At 45.0% G+C, this 19,990-nt stretch overlaps 1 protein-coding gene across 1 annotated transcript in view; it reads right to left on the bottom strand.

Moving 5' to 3' along the window:
• Window positions 1-11,409: 11,409 nt before the first annotated feature.
• PPM1F (protein phosphatase, Mg2+/Mn2+ dependent 1F) overlaps window positions 11,410-19,990 on the bottom strand; it is a 39,121-nt gene continuing 30,540 nt past the window's right edge. Inside the window, exons 6-8 of the mRNA XM_015416894.1 lie at window positions 18,024-18,167; window positions 15,931-16,024; window positions 11,410-12,178 (exon numbers count right to left, since the gene is read on the bottom strand). Coding sequence (XP_015272380.1) covers window positions 11,811-12,178; window positions 15,931-16,024; window positions 18,024-18,167 — 606 coding nt within the window. The 3' untranslated portion in view covers window positions 11,410-11,810. The remainder of the gene's footprint in view (window positions 12,179-15,930; window positions 16,025-18,023; window positions 18,168-19,990) is intronic.

The following is a 19,990-nucleotide window of genomic DNA, read 5'->3' as shown; positions in this document are numbered from 1 at the left end:
GTACTTTACAAAATATGATACTGAGACTGAGCTGCAATGTCCCAGGTTCCATTCTTACATCAAGGAAACAGCAAAAGGGGGAAGAAAACAACCACAGAAGCAAGTCAGGAACCTAAAAGGTTGAGCAGCTAAAACACAGAACAAAATACATCTATTTATTACAAAATGCACAGTAACTACAGATTAAAAACATAAAACACAAAAAAGCAGAATGTAGATAAAAACAGACAGGTAGTGGGTATCACATTACATCCACATAAATAAATGTAAGTTGCATGTACAATAACTAAGACCAAAATATTGGTTACACATACAATAACCACTAGACCAAATGTGTTTCAGCCCAGAGGGCCTTCTTCAGTGGTCTAAATAATAACCACACGCACTAGAGATGTAAAATATGAAATATCTACTCCAGGCCAGGTGAGTTGTGTATAAATCAAAAGAATAGTGTAGCCCAAATAATAAAGTATTGATGTCAGTTAGGTGTGCATATTTTGAGGAGCCCACACCCATCAAAGATGATAGCTTTATACAGCCATTCTGCCCTTGGCCACTGCTGTATATTTGTTGCTGTATGAGAGAGCCAATTTGGTGTAGTGGCTAGGAGCACAGATTCTAATCTGGGAAAACCGGGTTTGATTCCCCACTCCTCTGTATGCAGCTGCTGGTGAGATCTTGGGTCAGTTACAGGTTCTCTCAGAGCTGTTCTCTCACGAGCAGTTCTCAAAAGAGCTCTGTGACGACCCCTTATCTGGGGAGGTCTGGTTTCCCTTTAAAAGTGTTATTTATTTTGTTCTACTAGGGTATATCCGGCTGCTACCAGGAAATTTAAGGCTTTCCAAACCTTTATACTTTACTTTTGCTATTACTGGGTAGGTAGGTCGAGTGTAAGGCTTATGAGGTACTATATGGTCCTAAGGAAGTATTTATTTCAGAGTTGGCATACTTGAATAAAGAAGATTTATTAAAATAATTCATAAATAAAAGAACAATGTAACCAGTAATGTGAATATTTTCAACAATTGCTTGGTGTATCACACACAATATGCTCCTTTACTGACCCCTTTCAGGTAACTTTGTAACCCTTTAACTCAAGGTCATATTAGTTCACTGTTTTCTCCAGTTTATCAGGACCTATAACTTGTCTTCAATTTAACTTTCATTTATATTTTCCTATTCTCTCAGAACAACCTCAGCTGTTCTTAACTGCTTACACACAGAACTGCTTCTAGCTTCCTTCATACACAGAACTTAGCTCTTATCTCACACACAAGACTGCTTCTCTTACAGACCTCAGAACGAACTAACTTATCAACTGTCTTCATCAACTGTCAAACCTGTAACTGTCACTCCTGACAGACATACATATTCATCCACTCATTTTCATTTCTAAAATCCCTCCCCCTCTCTGTCAACCACCAATCATACCACGCTTGCTTCTCTCAAGCACTCTAGTCTACTTACCACCGTCATGCAACTAAACTTTTAAAGACACACACACACATATAAAACAAGGAATCATTACAAGCTCTATCAAGCTCAGAGTTTCGTTTGCCATGGTATTCTTTGTTCTTGGGTTCAGGGATGCTTTGACTGACCCGAAGGGGGGGGAGGGGGATGTGTCTGAGTGAATGTGTGGGAATGTGCTTTGCTAGACGCCTGGAACTGTTTTTTAAGGAGCCTCCCGAGAAGGGGAATGTGTCCTTGAAGCCTTTACTTCCAGGAGTGCTGTCATAAAGTACTGTGAATTCACAGGTAGGAGGGGGGATGGGCATGCAACAGCTTGGTGGGACGAATGAATGGGATGATTGGACGGGGCAATGGGGGGCAGTTCGAAGTGGGTATAATATTGGAGTTGGCGCCAGTAATCATTCGTTCTGACACAAGTTGGCTTATACCTGTCACCACTTCATATCTCAATAAACAAATCTATCCAAAGAGTGTTGTTGAGAGTACCGTGTTTCCCCGAAAATAAGACACTGTCTTATATTTATTTTTTTCTCAAGAAGATACACTAGGGCTTATACCACAAATGCATAGAAATCCTGCTAGGGCTTATTTTTTGGGTAGGGCTTATTTTCGGGGAAACTGAGTATGTAGGGGGGGTCTGACAGCCCTCTCAGCCCCACCTACTTCACAGGGTGCTTGCTGTGGGGAAAGGAAGGGAAAGGAGATTGTAAGACACTCTGAACGCCTTCGGGTAGTGAAGGGCAGGGTACAAATCCAAACTTCTCGTCCTCCTCCTCTTCTTCTCCTCCTCCTCCTCCTCATGCGATGTGGATGTAATGTGATACCCACTACCTGTCTGTTTTTATCTACATTTTACGTATGTTTTTAATCTGTCGTTACTGTGCACTTTGTAATGAATAGGTGCATTTTGTTCTGTGTTTTAGCTGCTCCATTCTCACATCAGCCATGAATTATTAAGAGTGTGTTAGCCTCCCCCCTACCCCGTCTGTGCGGCCACAAGCCAACGCAGCAGGATCCTAGCAGGGCGAGGCAGATAAGGATTGCAAGGTGAGATGCATGAAGCTCTGAACACTCCAAAGCACAACGTAAATGCTAAACACAACTGGGATTATGGCTCCTTTAAAAGAGGGACATCTCTAGAGTCCACATTCAATGGCTTCAGTTTCCCCCGGAAAAAGCTGTTCTTATCTCAGCAGCTGGGAAACCCCAAAGAGCTGCAGTTTAGCTGATAGGGATCCAGCTGTGTAGAAGATAACAGCACAAGTGTTCTTCTCCTCTCCCTTTTTTTTTTTTGAAGGGCCTTGACAGTCTGGCAAGGGGGAAGGGCTTCCGAAGCAACAACTGCCAAGAAAAAGCCAAGAGCCGGCACACATCTGGCACCTGCGGGGTGCTGTTTTTCAAATGACTCCCTGCATTCCAGTCATTTACAAATGAAGCATAGGCTACTGAAAATGCAATCTTTAAGTCCTTTATTAACACTCCAAAACATCACGTCCTAAAAGCCAGAGGGCATCTCCCTTCCCCCGCAATACAAATACACAAACAGGTAAGAGGCACTCTGGGAATACAAGGGGAAAAGATATGCATAGATACAAAAGAACTGTTCATGCAATTATAAAAAAAAGGATTGCAGAATGTTCACAAGCACCATTAGAAAGATCCAAGTAAATAAAGATACAATCTGTATTAGCATATTATGATTGAACAATAAGGTTATAGTTCATGCACACACCTTACACTGCGGGGGGGGGGGAATACTGGATAACGGCTAGAGCTACAGCTTATAAAAGCCCACTTTGTTTCAGTCTTATACGTGCAAACTGTCTTCCCAAATAAATAGGATTACATTTCAATGACACAGATAACAGTCTCCTTAATTTTAAACATAATTGCCTCTGGGGTTCCTTTCCAGGTTCGTTAGGCAACAGGATATAAGGAGGGAATGCTGCCAAGAGAAAGAAGCAGTCTAGTCATTAATACTGACAACTTTTTAATCAATAGACGTGGTTACCGAAGTAGAACATTGCGGCTTACTGTCTGTACTTCTGCAGTTACGTAAGATGCCAAATGCCGGAGAAATGATTTGGTGGAAAGCCTGTTACATTATTAATCATAGCTATTTGATTGTCTTCAGGTTGGTTGAAGCATACAAGTGGCCTATTATCCATCATATTTTATGCAAGTCACACACTGGAAAATGCAGAATGGGCTTCCTGAGAATCTGGTTTCAGTTTCCTTTTCGGTAAAAGTTCCTAGTCCTCACTGTATTGCAGTACTGAAGATGTGTAGTCAAGAGGTTGGAAGGGGTTGGGGGCATGTCACTTTTGTGCACTGCACAATTCTCTCCTCCCACCTTAATGGCCTGTATATTAAAATGTAAAGAATGCCAGAGGACATAATTCAGCCTGAGTCATGGATTTGGAGGTTCACAGCATACAAAACTAAGTGCAGGCTACCAGCATGCTTGTCCTTAAGTAAGACTTTGTGGGATATGGCAGAATCCACGATATGAAAATCATCTATGTGCCCAGTTAGGAATATCAGCCTCCTCCTGGCAGCCTATCATTCAACGGGCCTCTACCAGCCCCATAAACGCAGGGTACTTGGTTTGTGGAAATGGTGTTTCCTCCACGTAGCCCTCCAAAAATTATCTGCAGAATATCTGTCCTTCAGGATACCCGGAAATCCAATTGAGCAATCTGTGTTAACTAAGCCCACTGCATGCCCACTGTTCTACCAGCCACCTGCGCATGAGACAGATGATGTCAAGGGGTGGTCGGTAGTCCACTGTAGTTTTACAGGCCTGTCTGAGCCTTGCAGTCTGAGCCTTGGGCTACCAACCTCCAGGTGGGGGGGATGGAATTCTTCTGGAATTACAGCTGATCTCCAGATTACAGAGATTCGTTCTCCTAGGGAAACCAGCAACTTCTGAGGGTGGACTCTAGTATACTTTAAGTTCTAGAAAGGCACTGAATCCTAACTGAGCTTCCTTGCCTCCCCAAATTCTGTCCTCCCCTGACACTACCCCAAATCTCTAGGAACTTCCCAAGCTGGAGATGGAAACCCTAGCTTGGCTGCACCTCAATAAACAGCAAACATTCCCCCTATCCATGTTTGCGACCTGTTTATGGATCCAACTATCTTCCAATGCTGCCAGAAGGCTGTGGGACTCTAAAACTTGGAAGGGCCACTGATGATCTTGCTCTCCCCCCAGACAGCGTCCCCGTCTGAAATGCATATTAAGGCTACTCTGGGCCACTGGAAAATTAAGGCAAGGGGGAGAAAGAAACCAAAAGGAACGGCTTAATGCATGACTAGGTTATTGAAGAGTGGCAGCCACACTGGGAAAGCTGCGTGCCAGTATATTCCCATCAAGTACAACTCCCAGTAGTTAAAATGCTATGTTTTATGCGCTTTAACATACATAGAACAAACACATTGATAGTCTTGATTACCAAGAAAACTACACATTTTGCCAAAGACATTCAATACATAAGGAAACGCAAGCAGCTAATTTCCATATCTATCAAGTCATAGCTAAATATATGTTCTCTCACTTGCCTTTTCATTAAAATTAATGTAGTTCTAGGAACAGAGCCTTAATTCAACCTCAGAGCTACTGTTTCAGAGCATGCACAAGGCCCTGTTCATATCCTGCTTGTAAGATTCCTCAAAACATCTGGAGGGTCATTGTCAGAAACCGGATGCTGGATTAGATGGACCCTTGGCAGAGTCTGGAAGGGAAAACTGTCATATGTCTGTTCCCTTGTATTCTATCACTGGAACAGCTCTCTCAGTAGCAACTGCCTGAGCTCTGTAATCCAAGCAGAGTCAGTGGGCTTAGAAGGGTGCTAGCCCTGCTTGTGATAATACTAGAAATCCATCAACTGTAGTTGCCAGGGACTGGATCTGGGTGCAAGCAAACCATGCTGCCCACCACAAAACTCCCAGAACAAGTTCCTTTATTCACTAGAGCTTCTTTTCAATTTCACAGAGGTAGAATGCTAGGAAGAACCCAATAGAGCAACCAGCCCAAACCCCAGCCTGGAAGAGGGATATCCTGCATATAAAGTGGTCTGCTCACATGAATCTGTGTTTAAGGAAGGAGATACCAGAGCTTTCCCTATCTAGCAGATATCACAACTGGGCAACTGCAAGTAGGATGTTTCCCCATATGTCAGATCATGTAACACCATGCCCTGTTGTTGGCCCTCCAGAATAACAGGTAGCCCACTATATGAGACAGGACACTGGACTAGATGGCCTCTGGTCTGATCCAGCAGGGCTCTTCTGATGTTTTCCTGTCTCCAAAATATAACCTGCACTCCCTGCTTCAAAAGAATGGAGTCCGAATCAGGATGATTATATACCCCTGCCATTCACTTCCGGTGTCTAGCAAGCAAAAGTTTTCAGGATCCCCCAAACACGACCACTTCTGGCTAACCGTTGCTGATGGTTTCATTCCTCATTTGATTGTCTGAGCTAACTAATGGGTGCTAATGGACTCACAACGACTGCAGCCAGAGCACAATGATCAAGCCCATTTCAAGCAGGGAGAACTTTTCTTTTGCAAGTTTTTAGGGCTTTTAGCACACAGATGCTAATAGCTTTCAGAGCACTTAAAAAGGGGGGGAATAAGAGCAATGTATCTTCCCACTCGTCAGTTTCACTATGTGTCGCTTATTAAAGTCATTGCTGTGATTAGTACTGTTCGAGCTGCCAACTATGCAGATTTTCATCTTGTCAGAATTCACCTGTGTGCAGTAGCAAGCCAGCAACTGCAAACCAGCAACAGCCCAGGACACTGACTTGCAAGCTGCAGGTGTGCAGTAGTATGTACACAAGTGGTACTCCCCCCCAACTTGGCTTGAGTACATAGAATCATAGAGTTGGAAGGGACCTCCAGGGTCATCTAGTCCAACCCCCTGCACAATGTAGGAAATTCACAAATACTTTCACAAATATTCCAGGGCACACATATTCACCCAGTGGCAGCCAAGCACCACTTAAGATGCTGTTTGGCTCTCGCTCTCTGACAGCAACCCTGTAATTTGGGAGGGCCCATAGCTCAGTGTTCCAGCACATACTTGGCACCCAAAGGCCCCAATCCCCACTACTTCAAGTTAAAGGGCTCTCCGGTAGCAGAGCTGGGAAACACCTTTACTTGCCCAAGACCTTGGAGAGCTGCTCCCACTAGGCAATAATGGGTGAAATACGGACTGATGGTCTCACAGGGCATGACAGCACCTATGTTCACATATGTTCAATAAATGCCTTTATCGGATTCCCTTTCCAGCAAGAGGTTTCTTGCTTCTTCCAGCACCTCACATTTATCTGCAAGAAACTGACATCTGCAGCCCAATCTCCTAGCTGGTCCCCTTTAAAAAAAAATAAAAGAGCACCTAATAATCCTTAAATGCTTTCCCATCCTACCCTCTCTGCTCCCATCACCACAATTAGAGGGTGGATTTACTTAATTTCCTCTCCCCCACGGTTCTAAAAACAGTTCTGCACATTTCTCTTGCTCTCTGAATGGTGCTGCAGAACACTGCTGCATGTCAAACAGATTAACAGGCTGTGACAGGAAGCCTTCTCCCCTCAAAGTGCTCTCCTTGTTTACATCAGAATGCTGTCCATTTATCATTTATGATCTGGTGGGGGCAGGTCTAGGGTATGTAGCTTGCTAATACTGGCTTCACAGAAATACCCGTGTGTGTGTGTGTGTAAGTGGCTAGGGCAGGAACTAGGCATATACATAAGAGTCTTGCCGCCCCAATTCAGCTGCAAGGCAGACTACCTCTCCTTCCCCCCCCACCCCCCAGTACCTTCCCCAGATCATGTCGCAGCAAAATTACGAAAGAAGAAGACAACAGGTTGGATCCAGACTAAATTTGGCATCAGTGGAATGGAACTTCCTTGCCTCTCTCCTCCAACTGCAGCCCAGTGGTCGCCCACTAACACTGCTGCTGCAGGACAGAGTGACAGGAGAGGAGTCTGCAGCAGGGAGGAGGAACAGGCAGAAATCGTAAATTTAGGCTGGATTGTAGCCTGAACGAATTTAGTCCAAAATTTGAGGGTGGAAAGTGCCACCAAGTCACAGCCGTCTAATGGCGACCCACAGGGTTTTTACACAAGAGATGTTCACAGTTGGTTTTTGCCATTTCCTGCCTCTGCATAGCGACTCTGGACTTCGTTGCTGGTTTCCCATCCAAGTGCTAATCAAGGCTGACCCTGCTTGGTTTCCAAGATCTGATAATATTGAGCTAGCCTGGGCCATATGGGACAGGGCTGAAATTTAGCCCAGGGTTCCCCCCCCCCCCGGAAGTGGATAATTTCACAAAATGCCATTTTTTAAATCCAGTTCTACCAAGCTGTTTCTTAAAAACAAAGGGATCCTAAGAAAAACAACCCAAACCCTGTCAACTAACATGGTGATAGTGACACTATGCCACACTGTCACTCTTCCGTTTCCTCCTGGAATGAAGCGGCAGATGCTACAACAGAACATGAAAGGTCATCTGCCTCATGCTTTAACTACCATGGCTTCAAAAGGAGGCCCGCTAAGGTGGTGAAGATTCCTCCCCAATGCCTTGATGGGGATCAGGAACAGAATGCTTCTTGGCAAGCCTTCTACAGCCATACATCCACCCATCTGGAAGGGAAGGAGTTCCACAAAGCATTCTTCACAGGGTTTTCTACCTAGAGGCCACACCTCAAGAAACCACCAAGAAAGAAAGCTGGAAACAAGACACTGTCCTTTGTTTTGCCTTAATTACCTTACAGACCAAAGGTCATTTCGGGGGGGAACGCGGGGGAACGAAGTTCCCCCGGGTGAGGTGCAGGGGGCGGGGCACATGACGGAGCCCCGCCCCCTGCTTCCGGCCGCTCCGCTTCCAGCCCTCATTCAGCCAGGAGGAGGCAGGAGAAGAGGGAGGGTAAGTTGCTTCCTCCCCGCCTCTCCCCACCCCTGCCTGCCTGGGGCCAGGGAGGGCCTTGGCGGGGTTTCCTCGCACTCCCGCTGGCCTTGCAGGTCCACCGCCGGGCCCCTGATGTCAGGGGGTGTGGCATATGCTAATGAGTTATGCTAATGAGTTCCCCTAGCTCTTTTTCTACGAAATGACCCCTGTTACAGACTGATAAGAGCTAGAATGGATCCAGTGTTTCCAAACAGTGCTGAACTGCAGAAAGTAGTCATTGTCAATATTCTCACAAAATTAAGTGTTTGCCTGATCAGTAGGGTTGCCAAGCTCCAGGTACTGGCTGGAGATCTCCTGGGATTACAACTGATCTCCAGGCAAATGAGATGAATTCATCTGGAGAAAATGTTCGCTTTGGAAGGTGGACTTTATGGCAGGCATGTCCAACTTCGAACAGGTAGTGATCTATTTTTTCTGGCCAAAGGTGCCGATGATCTACCACCATGAAAATAAAGTTTCAAATTAGATTTTAACCCACTAAAGTTGGGTTCCACTGCCCCCACCATTTAAGATGCACCTTCTGTCGTTTACTGGTAAGCAAAATAAGCAAAAACAAAACAGAGAGGCGAATATCCAGAAAGCACTGCAAACATTTTTTACCACCAAACAATCATCAAAAAAACCCCAAACACCTGTCCAGCAAACCAGGAGACCAAGTGGGGCTGGTGATCTACCTCTGACCCCTCCGCAATCTACTGGTAGATCGCGATCTACCTGTTGGACATACCTGCTTTATGGCATTATACCTCGTTGAAGTCCCTCCCCTCCCCAATCCCCGCCCTCCTCAGGCTTCACCCCAAAAACTCCAGGTATTTTCCTACTCATAGCTAGCAACCCTACTGATCAGGGGAAAAGGGAAGTCTGAGCAGGCTTATAACAGCTTCAAATACTACCGAGGGAACTGCAAGTCTCCTTAAACAAGGGTCAGCTATTGATACTCTTGCCTCCCACTTTAGACACTATGTAGGCAAGAATGTTTTTCCAAATTTACTTTCAGATGCAGATTATTCACTGTCACCACCTTACCTGTGAAGAGGTCATGAGACACTGTCCAAGAAGCTCTGCTGGTGAGATATCTTGAAGAGCATTAGTTCATTGGTCCTCTTTTTAGCTAGCCATTTTTGACTCGCTGTTTCTATAATGAATTGGCACATTTTCTGAGTTGCTGATCCTCTACTAGCTGGCTACTTCCCAAGTGCAATGAACACTTCTCGCTTCCACAGAGAAGCTTCTGCCTCTGATGTTTGCCCTCTCATAGCCTTTCAAGATGGTGACTCAAAAAAACACAATGTACGTTTTTATCTGGGAGGCAACACATATCAGAACAAGCCAGAACTGAGCATGACCCCAACGTTCCACCACCTGCCAAGTGGTTTTCCATGTTGGCAGATGAAACCAGAATAAATACTACATAGTACATCGATCAGATCCTGAACCCAGCTCAACATGAGACGGCAGAGGACCCACTGGTTTAAACCGGAGTCTGCTCTAAACATGTAGAAAGCAGGGGGCGGGAGCTCAATATTAAGCACAAAAGATGTATGCATGAAAATGAGAGTCGAGAAGAAGAACATACCATGGAGTTGCAACCAACTCGTGACGACCCCATACATGGGGGAGTTCCAGGCAAGAGACAAGCAGAGGTGTTTTGCCATTGCCTTCTTCTCTGTAGCAACCCTGGACTTCCTTGGTGGTCTCCCATCCAAGGGCTAACTGTGGCTAATCCTGCTGAGGAGGCCATGCTTTGCTGGGTTAAAACCAGGGGGTCCGCTGCCAGCTCATGTAGTTTTAGAATCAGAACCTGGAAGTGGCACTCAGCTGAACGGACAGCTGATCACAAAGGCATTTTTTTTTAAAAAAACCTGTACGCACCATGTCTTTTCAGAAAGACAGAGTGGAAATGTTCAGGAACCATGTTTGATTTTTGCATACATCAAAATAGGAACAGCTTAAGTGCTAAACGAATACAATAATAACACATGCTCCAGACAATATTATAGAAAAAAGCAGCCCTTTCCATCTTTGTCAAGAATGGCATGTGGCACTTGAGAATGGCCTGTTTAAAAAAAAACCCCAGCTAAACCAAGAAAAAATAACCCTCTATGAACATCTAAACCCTACTTTAAATTAAGCATTTTGCAAAATACAATGTTTTTTTAAAATCTCCAAACGTAAAATGTTGCAACCATAGAAAACAGTATAAAAAATAACCAAGTACTTAATTTTATACATAGTTCACTATGGGATGGCAAGATCCCCTCCTAACTGGATAAGATAAACCAATACTAAAACTCTCAAGAGCAGTGACTTGTTACTTGGCAGACTCCAAAGCATGAATAAATGAGATCTGTGCAGGAATTTCATTTGGTGAACCAGTTGCAGCCCTCTATATTTCCACTGCCACCATGAAGCTAGTTAACAGACAGCCGCATGTCCATACGGGAGTTTCCCATGCCGTTTGTTTGGCGTCTTACAGTGCAAACCTATGGCGAGTTACTCCACTCTAAGCCCATTAAAATCAATGGATTTGGACTACAGTAACTCTATGTAGGATTTCACTATTGGTGGATTTTTTGTTGCTGACATTTTTCATTTAAATCTCTTTTCCCTTGAGCTTCACAAACACATTATTCACTGTCTTTCTTTGGTAAGCAATGAAGCAAAGGGGACTGCTTCGGTTCATGTTATAGACTAGAGCATAAGAGCCCACTCTCCAACACTTTAACACTGAATGCGTATGCGGGAATTAGCGAGTCTTTGGTGATGGCAATGGTAGCTTATTCACAAGACATAATAACGAAGTAGCTAAATGCAGTCCTCTTTAAGTGCTATTCCAAATGATCCCAGACAGTCCCAAGGATTCATCTATAGCTTATAGACTCTTCCCCACCTCCCGAGACACTGGAGCCAGGCTCAGAGATATGACCAGGGTCGTAAAAGCACAAACCAATTACGGCTCTCTTAAGGTCTGGTTCCCAGTGTCTGAGCTGAACCACTTCAGACCACAGGAGGAAAGCTCAAGTGGTGGAGGGCTCCACCATACGGAAGTTTCCCTGTGCGGAGAAAAGAAAAGTAGCACGTCGGGGAGAAAGCTAGGCTGGAATCCTTTCCCCGATATGTTAGTTTTCCATGGGGGTGAGGGAGAGAGGAAAAGACGTGTGGAGAACAGTCAGGTGAACCTTCATCTGCACTGACGCTGCGCATTCCAGATGCTGGTTGCCCATCTTTGCAGTGAAAATCTGGACACTCAAGTCGGGCCATTTTGTCCGCCACTCAACAGTCTTTGTCGCCAGTGGTAAGGGGCCTGTTTTACTTGCATGCGTTTGGATGTTGCACTTTGAGCAGATTTGGTCATTGTTTCTAGCCTGTCATTTCAGAGCTGAAAAAGTTAAAGGGTGAGTCTGCTGCACAATCCTCAGCGGAACAGCTTCTGGGGTCTCTGAGGCAGTCAGCCAAGACATGCTGGGGCTCCCTTAAAAACACCACCAGGACGGTGATGTTGTCGCTGGAGCCACTCTCTTTGGCTGCGGCCACCAACCTCTCAGCAGCCTTGAGGCCATCCCCTTGGCTTTGGGTTAAGTGCTCCAGAACGAGGTCCACCACCTCAAAGGGTCTGATGGCATCAAAGAACCCGTCACAGGCTAGAAGCACATAATCTTCGGCACCCGTCAACTCAAATGATGCACCGTCCGCACAGCCAGAGATATAAGGTTTCTGGAACAAGTCACCTAATAGATGGACGAGGGAGAAGAGATGTCTAAATTCACACATGGTATTGCTTTCTGGCCACCCCCATTACTCCCCCCCCCAAGACATTCCTTTATTTAAGATGAAATATGAGAAGAAAAGATAATTTCATACCATCATACTCCCCATTACTATGTATGGGTGTGAAAGTCAGACAATGAAGAAAGCTGATAGGAAGAAAGTTGATTTCTTTGGAAAGTAGTGTTGGAGGAGAGTTTTACAGATACTGTGGACCACCAAAAAGAGAAATAAGTAGGTCCTAAATAAGCCTGAATTTTCCCTAGAAGCTAAAATGACTCAACTTAGGCTATTGTGCTTTGGTCACATTATGAGAAGACAAAGAGTCACTGGAAAAGACAATAATGCTAGGAAAAGTTGGAGGCAGGAGGAAAAGAGGAAGACCCAACATGAGATGGAATGACTCAGTCAAGGAAGCCACCAGCCCTCAGTTTGCAAGACCTGGGCAAGGCTGTCAATGATACGATGTTTTGGAGGTCATTCATTCATGGTCACCATACGTAGGAAGCGACTTGACAGCATCTAACACACATACACACGAACAAAAACCTCTCAAAAGAAGGCAAGTTTGAGTGACAGATGCAATGCCAGAAGCATTAGGACACTCACAAAGTCACCAGAGAAGTCTCACTGAGAAGGGGTATAAGAAATATTTTAAGGCTTCCCTTAAATTCCTCAAATTTTTAGCTCAGAAAACAGCATCCAGATTTTCCCTTGGATAGTACTTTAGTCAAATCTGGCCGCAACCTACGAGGCCGTGTGCAGAACCCACTCTTGCCAGGTCTCTCCCTCAACACTCCTTGAATGTTCTACCCAAGCCACCTTGGATTTATGATAGTTAGAAACTAGAACATTCATGAATACACCCACCCACCCCAACCTCTGTTGGATCTCTGGGAATCTCAGATTTATTTTTCAAGATCTCACACCCATGAGGCCAGAGTGGGTATGATCCATGACATTAAACACAGGTCTACTTTCACCATCATGTCTAAAGTGGGTCCACAAATGTGATTCTGAAGTACAAAATGGGCATCTGGGTTGGGATGGTGAACCTTCACCAGACACTCTCCCTTCCCAGGGTTGTTTGATTCAATGGGCACAAGGCGCACAGACCAGACAGATGAGCTCTATTCACAACTGTGAGGTTGGTATTTGTGTGCATATGATTTCTGCATGTGTAGGATGCAGTGCGCACATTTGGGCAAATGCGCGCAGCAGGGGGTGGGGGCAGCACACTTGGTCACAAACAGGGTGAAGTTGGTCCTACTCCATCTCTCTAGGCATTGTCCTGTCCACTCGCTTATACTTTGTCCACGGCTCATCAGGCCCAGAGCAGCACTAGTTCCTGGGCACTAGCCCTGGAAGCGAGCCTGGCTGGGAGCTAAGCCAATGGGGAAGAGGGAATGTGGGGAGGGGGAGCAAGAGCATCCTTTGCTCACCATCCCTTCTACGGAACAAAGCTTGAGTCCAGGGGTACCTGTAAGACCAACAAAGTTTTATTCAAGGTTTAAGCTTTCATGTGCATGCACACTTCTTCAGATACAGTGAAACAAGGCGTCTTGTTTCACTGTATCTGAAGAAGTGTGCATGCACATGAAAGCTTAAACCTTGAATAAAACTTTACTAGTCTTACAGGTGCCCCTGGACTCAAACCTTGTTCTGCTGCTTCAGACCAACATGGCTACCTACCTGAATCTATCATCCCTTCAACAGTTTAAGTCATATCCCTTGCTTTATATATGGCTGGGGCCAGGGCTTTTTTTTGTAGAAAAAGCCCAGCAGGACCTCATTAGCATAATTGGCCACACCCAACAACAGAAATGTATTAGCATATTAGGCCACACCCCTGACAGCACAGCTCATTAGCATATGAGGCCGCACCCCCGTGTTACCAGAAGTGTGCTCATCCAGCCACACCCACCTTTTGCTTCTTATTCTGTTTACCTTGTTTGCTGTCAAAACCCAGGGCTTTTTTTGTAGCAGGAACTCCTTTGCATGTTAGGCCACACACCCCTAATGTAGCCAATCTTAATGAGTTCCTGTTGTTGGGTGTGGCCTATTATGATAATGAGTTCCTGCTGGGTGTGGCCAACTCAGCAGCCAGCCGGAACTCCGTTCCTGTGCGTTCCTGCCCAAAAATAGCCCTGGCTGGGGCATACCTATGTTTAAAAGACATGTGGATGGGAAGCAAAGAAAGGCTTTAAAATGTGCGGAAAGAAGAAAAAGGAACAGGCAACACAAAGCTCGTGCGTGATGGCCACATTGTGGCCTGTTATGTATTGTGTTGGAACCAGTACAGCATTACTCCAATCTAAGCTCATTCAGTTCAATGGGATAAGACTGGGGTTGTGCATTGCATTGTTCCCTGAAGCTCTCCCAGGCGCTGTTGCACTGAGCTGTCAAAAGAGCAGCGCTCCGCTTGTGGAACCCCCTGCCAAAGGTAGCCTGTCTTGCCAGTGTTTTATTGCATAATTAAAAAACAGTCCTTCAGTGTGATGCTGGAGTCTAGAGATGAAGGCAGTACCTTATTATCTGGCTGACAGCTCTTGTTATTGACTAATGATTGATTTTTTTAATTGATGGAATGGCAGAACGGAGATGTTGTAATGTTGGGAAGGGTCAGTGGCTCAGTAACACAATATGGACCCAGATTCAATCCCTAGCTCCTCCAGTTAAAAAGGATCCGGCAGCAGGTGATGTGAAAGACCCTCTGCCTGAGACCCTGGAGAGCTGCTGCCAGTCAGGGCAGACAAGACTGACCTTGATGAACCAATTGTCTGATTCAGTATAAGGCATTCAATATACATGAATAGATGTCACATTTTTAAATTGCACCCTTCCTCTGAAGAGCCCAGGGCCACACAAATGGTGTTCTCTTCCTCTGTTTTACTCTCCCAACAACCCTGCAAGTTAGGCTGAGAGAGACAGACAGACCGACCCCGGGTCACCCAGTGAGCATCATGGCTGAGTGGAGATATGATCCTGGTTCTCCCTGGCCCTAATTGGACACACTAGATCATTACGTCACACTGATTCTTACTGCAGGCATATTTAAATATTCAAACATGCAACTGAACAGTAGCCATCGACACTGGTTTCAGATATTAACACACACCTGGGCCAGCCAAGGATGCAGAACTGTATTATTAGAGATGCTTCAGGGAAGGAACCAGAAAAGCTCTCTTCTTCAACCCGTACTGTCAGGTGTGTGCTGCTATGGCAATGCGCTCCACAGAGCCATTACTAATGCAGGAGCAATAACGGCAGCAGCCGAGTCCAAGGTTAACAAATGCTGCCGTCTCTGTTAATAAGAAAACTAAATGGCTTTCTGCAGATCTGGGAGAGATGTGTGTGCCTCGTCCTGTTCGTTTCAGACTTCCACAGAAGCCAGCTGATGTCCAAAAACTATTTCCATCAATTTGGAAGTCGTTTGCGGTGCAATCCTACACTGTTACTCCAGTCTGTCCACAGAAATCAGTGAGCTTTGACTGGAGTAACCCTGCATAAGATTCCAGTTTTTAGTTTTGGATTGTCTGGAGTTTGAGAGTGTTTTTTTGACATAGTTTATTTGCTATGAAAGTTGCAAAATATGTGGTGGGGGAAAGACACACAGACACACACACACACACCCTGAGTCACACTGGACAGGCTAGCAATGTTCCATCAAAGGGTCATTCTATGATAGGCTGAGCAGCTTCAAGATCTTGCTTACCAATCGCTCTGGAAACAGCCAGGGTCCCGTTGACACGCCAGCAGTCCATATAGGTCACACAGCCTCCTAAGGCTTCAATCCGTTGTCTCTCATCCTGCAATCAATCAATAAAAATCCCATCAAGCCACTCCTGTGGAGAGTGAAAAAAGCCAGGAGGGGCCAAAGTGCCTGAGCCCCCAAAAGCTAAGCAGATATAGTCCAAATCCTACTCAGATCTACTCAATGGGGCTTTACTCTCAGGCAGGGGTGTGCAATTTTTGCACCAGCGGGGAGCTCTCACCTCCCCGCTGACCCAGCTGATCTTGGGCTGGCTTCTCCTGCAGCCCAGTTTAAACTGGGCTACGAGAGAAGCCAGCCAAAGCCCAGGCAGTGGGGAGTTCTCAGTTGACAGCTCCCCACCACCTTGACTGATCCTCAGGCTGACTTCTGCAGTCCCTTTAAAGTGACTGCATAAGCCTGCCCAACAAACAGCTGTTTTTAGATCTACCCAAAATCCCCAAATATATCCAGGATTTTCTCAGAATTTTCCCCTGGTTTTCCTGAGAAACCCCCGATACATTGAGAAGCTGAAATATACCCGAAAAGTCCCAATAAGGTATTTCTTGGGTATATTTTCGGTGCTGGTAGATCTGAATGCACACCCCTACTCCCAGGGAATGCAATTTTCTCTAGCTTTTCCCATGGGGCTATTGCGAGGATAAAAGAACAGGATCCTGTATGCTGTTCTGAACTCTTTTGGAAGAACAGGTGAGATAATAATCTCTAATCGGTAGTTTTGAAGAATCTGAAGAAGTGTGCACGCACACGAAAGCTTATACCCAGAATTAAACTTTGTTGGTCTTAAAGGTGCCAAGGGACTCAAACTTTGCTCAGTAGTTCTTTAGCTTCCTAGAGTGCACTGGAGACGGAGGTGCTGAATCAGCTGTCATACAGCTACTCCGGGCATACATTAGTATTATTTACTATTTATATTGCACTGCCAATGGAGATGGGGCTGTAACAGGGCAAAACAAAAATCCCAAGGAAATGACACTGTACGTATGGGTGTGCAAAAAAATTGTGTCCCGCCTCCCCCCCCCCCCAATTCGGGTCTATTGGAACCCAAAAAATACCGGTATTTCGAATACTTCCAAATACCAGTTCGCTTTTGTATTGGAATTCGGGTATATCAAATCATTCAATAATTAAAATAATATTGAATAATAAAGGCTTTTATTTGGGTGAGGCTATTTCGTTAGCCGAATATAGATCTCTGATCTGTATATACTGAGCACAGACCCCTAATTGTAAGTTCTGATTGCACTGGAGAGAAACATGCAAGAGCTCTTCTTGTTCACTACATTTTTATCCTGTCCTCCTTTGGTTGTGAATGGTTGTGTGAGTGTATATGAGTATGGTTGTAGATCACCGAATGATTGCATCTTAATTTCGTTGTACTATGTACAATGACAATAAAGTATATTATTATTATTATTATTCTGAGGAGTTCAGGGCAGCATACATAGTTCTCTTCTCCTCCATGTTATTCTCACAACCCCCCTTGGGAGGTAGGTTGGTCTGAAAGAGAGAATGACTGGGCTCAAGGTTATCCAAAAAGCTACTCCCAGTCCTAGTCTCCAATTAGTACATGACACTGGTAGTGTTTTTACTGTATCTGTAATTAACTAGAAAAAAAGTATTGATTTATTTAATTTACTTTATACGCCACTTTTCTCCCAAATAGAGACTCAAAGTGGCTTTCAACATTCTCCCACTTGTCCATTTTATCCTCACAACCACCCTGTGAGGTTAGGTTAGGCTGGGAGTGTGACTGGCCCAAGGTCACCCAGCAATGAGGTCCCATTAATAACTTTGAAATACATCTCTCGCTACTAAATGTTTAATGCACACACTCATTTTATGTAATGATCTGCATCCCCTATTTCTACCATTTTGTTCTTAAATACCACCACTTTCAAAGGAATATCTACACACACAGATAAATATATTTAGAGTCATGTTATTTCCACATACATGGAGGAAAGATACCATCAGATAAATAAGCATCAAAATCCATTCAAAAGAGCTGTGGCAGGCAGAGGAGCTGCAGTTACCTCTCTCTCTGGCTTATGAGGCTCCATCAGGGTTACAGCTTTCCCCTTCTGCACCAGCATGACCTGGGAGTCCCCCAGCCAAGCAACGTGTAGCTTGTTCCCCACAATCAAGGCAGCCACACCGGTGCTCCCACTGCGCAGCTTCTGTGGAGCAGGAAGGGGAGAACATGTCTTAAAGAGGGCCTGAATGTCTGAAACGTAACTGCAGAGGGGAAATCAGTGCTCGTTATTGAGCCCTCAGGTGCCCGAGACGTTCCATCAGGGATGCAGAAAAAAAACAGTTACAGCAAATTCACACAGTGTGATCAGCTCTGTCGGGTCATTCAAAATACCTGTTAAGGAATAAAATGCTAGTTATTGTTAGATGCAAGTCCGGTAGCATTTCAGAGGCCAGCAAGATTTTGGGGGTACGAGCTTTCAAGAGTCAAAGCTTCCATCATCAGATACAAAGGAAGTTTTGACTCCAGAAAGCTCATACCTTGAAAAGCTTGTGGAGGTGCTACTGGACTTGTATCCAGCTGTTCTACTGCGGACCAACACGGCCACCCTCCGAAGTTAGTTATTGTTACACACTCTGTCCTCCTCCTCCTCCCCCAGTTCCACTGTTACAGCCCAAATCTCATGGTCAATTTTCCAAACTATTTTATTATTTATTTATTTACTTCATTTATGCCCCACCTTTCTACCCAGTGGGGACCCAAAGCAACTTATATCTCCTCCATTTTATCTTCACAACAACCATGTGAGGTAGGTTAGGCTGAGAGTATGTGACTGGCCCAAGGACACCATGTGACTGGCCCAAGCTTTTCAGAGAGTGGGTGGGGCTCTTGCCCAGCATGGTTTCTGATTAGCTGTGCAAATTAAAACGAAGTTGCTCCAGTGGGAGCTGCCACCACAGTGTCGGTACTATTCTGTCTCTCTCTCCTGTTTCCTAGTGGATTGTTTAAATTAACACTCTTATTTTCTAGCGTCTGTGTGGCTCTGCCTCTGGCAGCAGCCATTTTGTGATTGCACCCAGCATCCTGTATTAGTATTTCAAAGGTGTGCACAGGCTCAAAAAGGTTGTGGATTGTTGCTCCAGACAGTCACACACAACCACCCAGACTTGGGGCTGCCTGTTTTTTACAACATGGAAGTGCTGGCCTGATGTCTCCTCTTTGATTTAAGTTTTTTTGTTGTTCAGATTTACTTTTATTTGATTTTATTACAAAATGTTTCACGCATTTTGCACAGAAGAGCATTTTATAAATAATACACAGTGTTCTTAAGATCATTATCTGAGTCTAAAGGCAACTGTGTTGGAAGAAGGTACTAAAGATCGTGGCTGGTTTTTACAAACATTCCTTCATGTTAAACTTCATGGTTACAAACACAGTAGCAGCCGGAAATAATGGGTACAAACAAAGTCTTAGCAGTGGGATGGAAGTGCTTTAAAAAAATGATTGGAGAGTGTTTAAGGATACCATGAAGGGAGATGCGAAGTTATGTGCACGCACACACACACACACACACAAAGAGTTCAAGAGAAATGCTATGAAGTGAAACTGTGGAGAATCTTTGTCATCTGCCTTGATCTTTAACCCCAAGTGAGAAGGGACAGGGTGGTGGTGGAAAGTGTCGTCAAGTCACAGCTGACTTACGGCAACCCGCTATGGTTTTCAAGTCAAGAGATGAACAGAGGTGTTTTCCTGTTGCCTGACTCTGCATAGCAACCCCGGACCCCCTTGGTGGTCTCCCATCCAAGTACTAACCGGGGCCGACCCTGCTTTAGCCTCTGAGGTCTAATCAGATGGAGCTAGTCTGGGCCATCCAGATCAGGGCAGCAATCCCTCAGTTATGAGTAAACGGCACTCTATCGAAGCTCACAGACACTTTTATCATTCCATGCCTGCTCTGTTAACGATGGCACTAAATGGTGGTGCTTTAAACGAGGGAGGTTAGGGCTGCAAGAACAAAACCCGTAGTAC

This window comes from Gekko japonicus, unplaced genomic scaffold (assembly GCF_001447785.1).
Source record: "Gekko japonicus isolate JY-2015 unplaced genomic scaffold, Gekko_japonicus_V1.1 scaffold316, whole genome shotgun sequence".
Lineage (NCBI taxonomy): Eukaryota > Metazoa > Chordata > Lepidosauria > Squamata > Gekkonidae > Gekko > Gekko japonicus.
The sequence above is the reverse complement of the archived record's forward strand: the minus strand, read 5'-3'. Positions and strand labels throughout refer to the sequence as shown.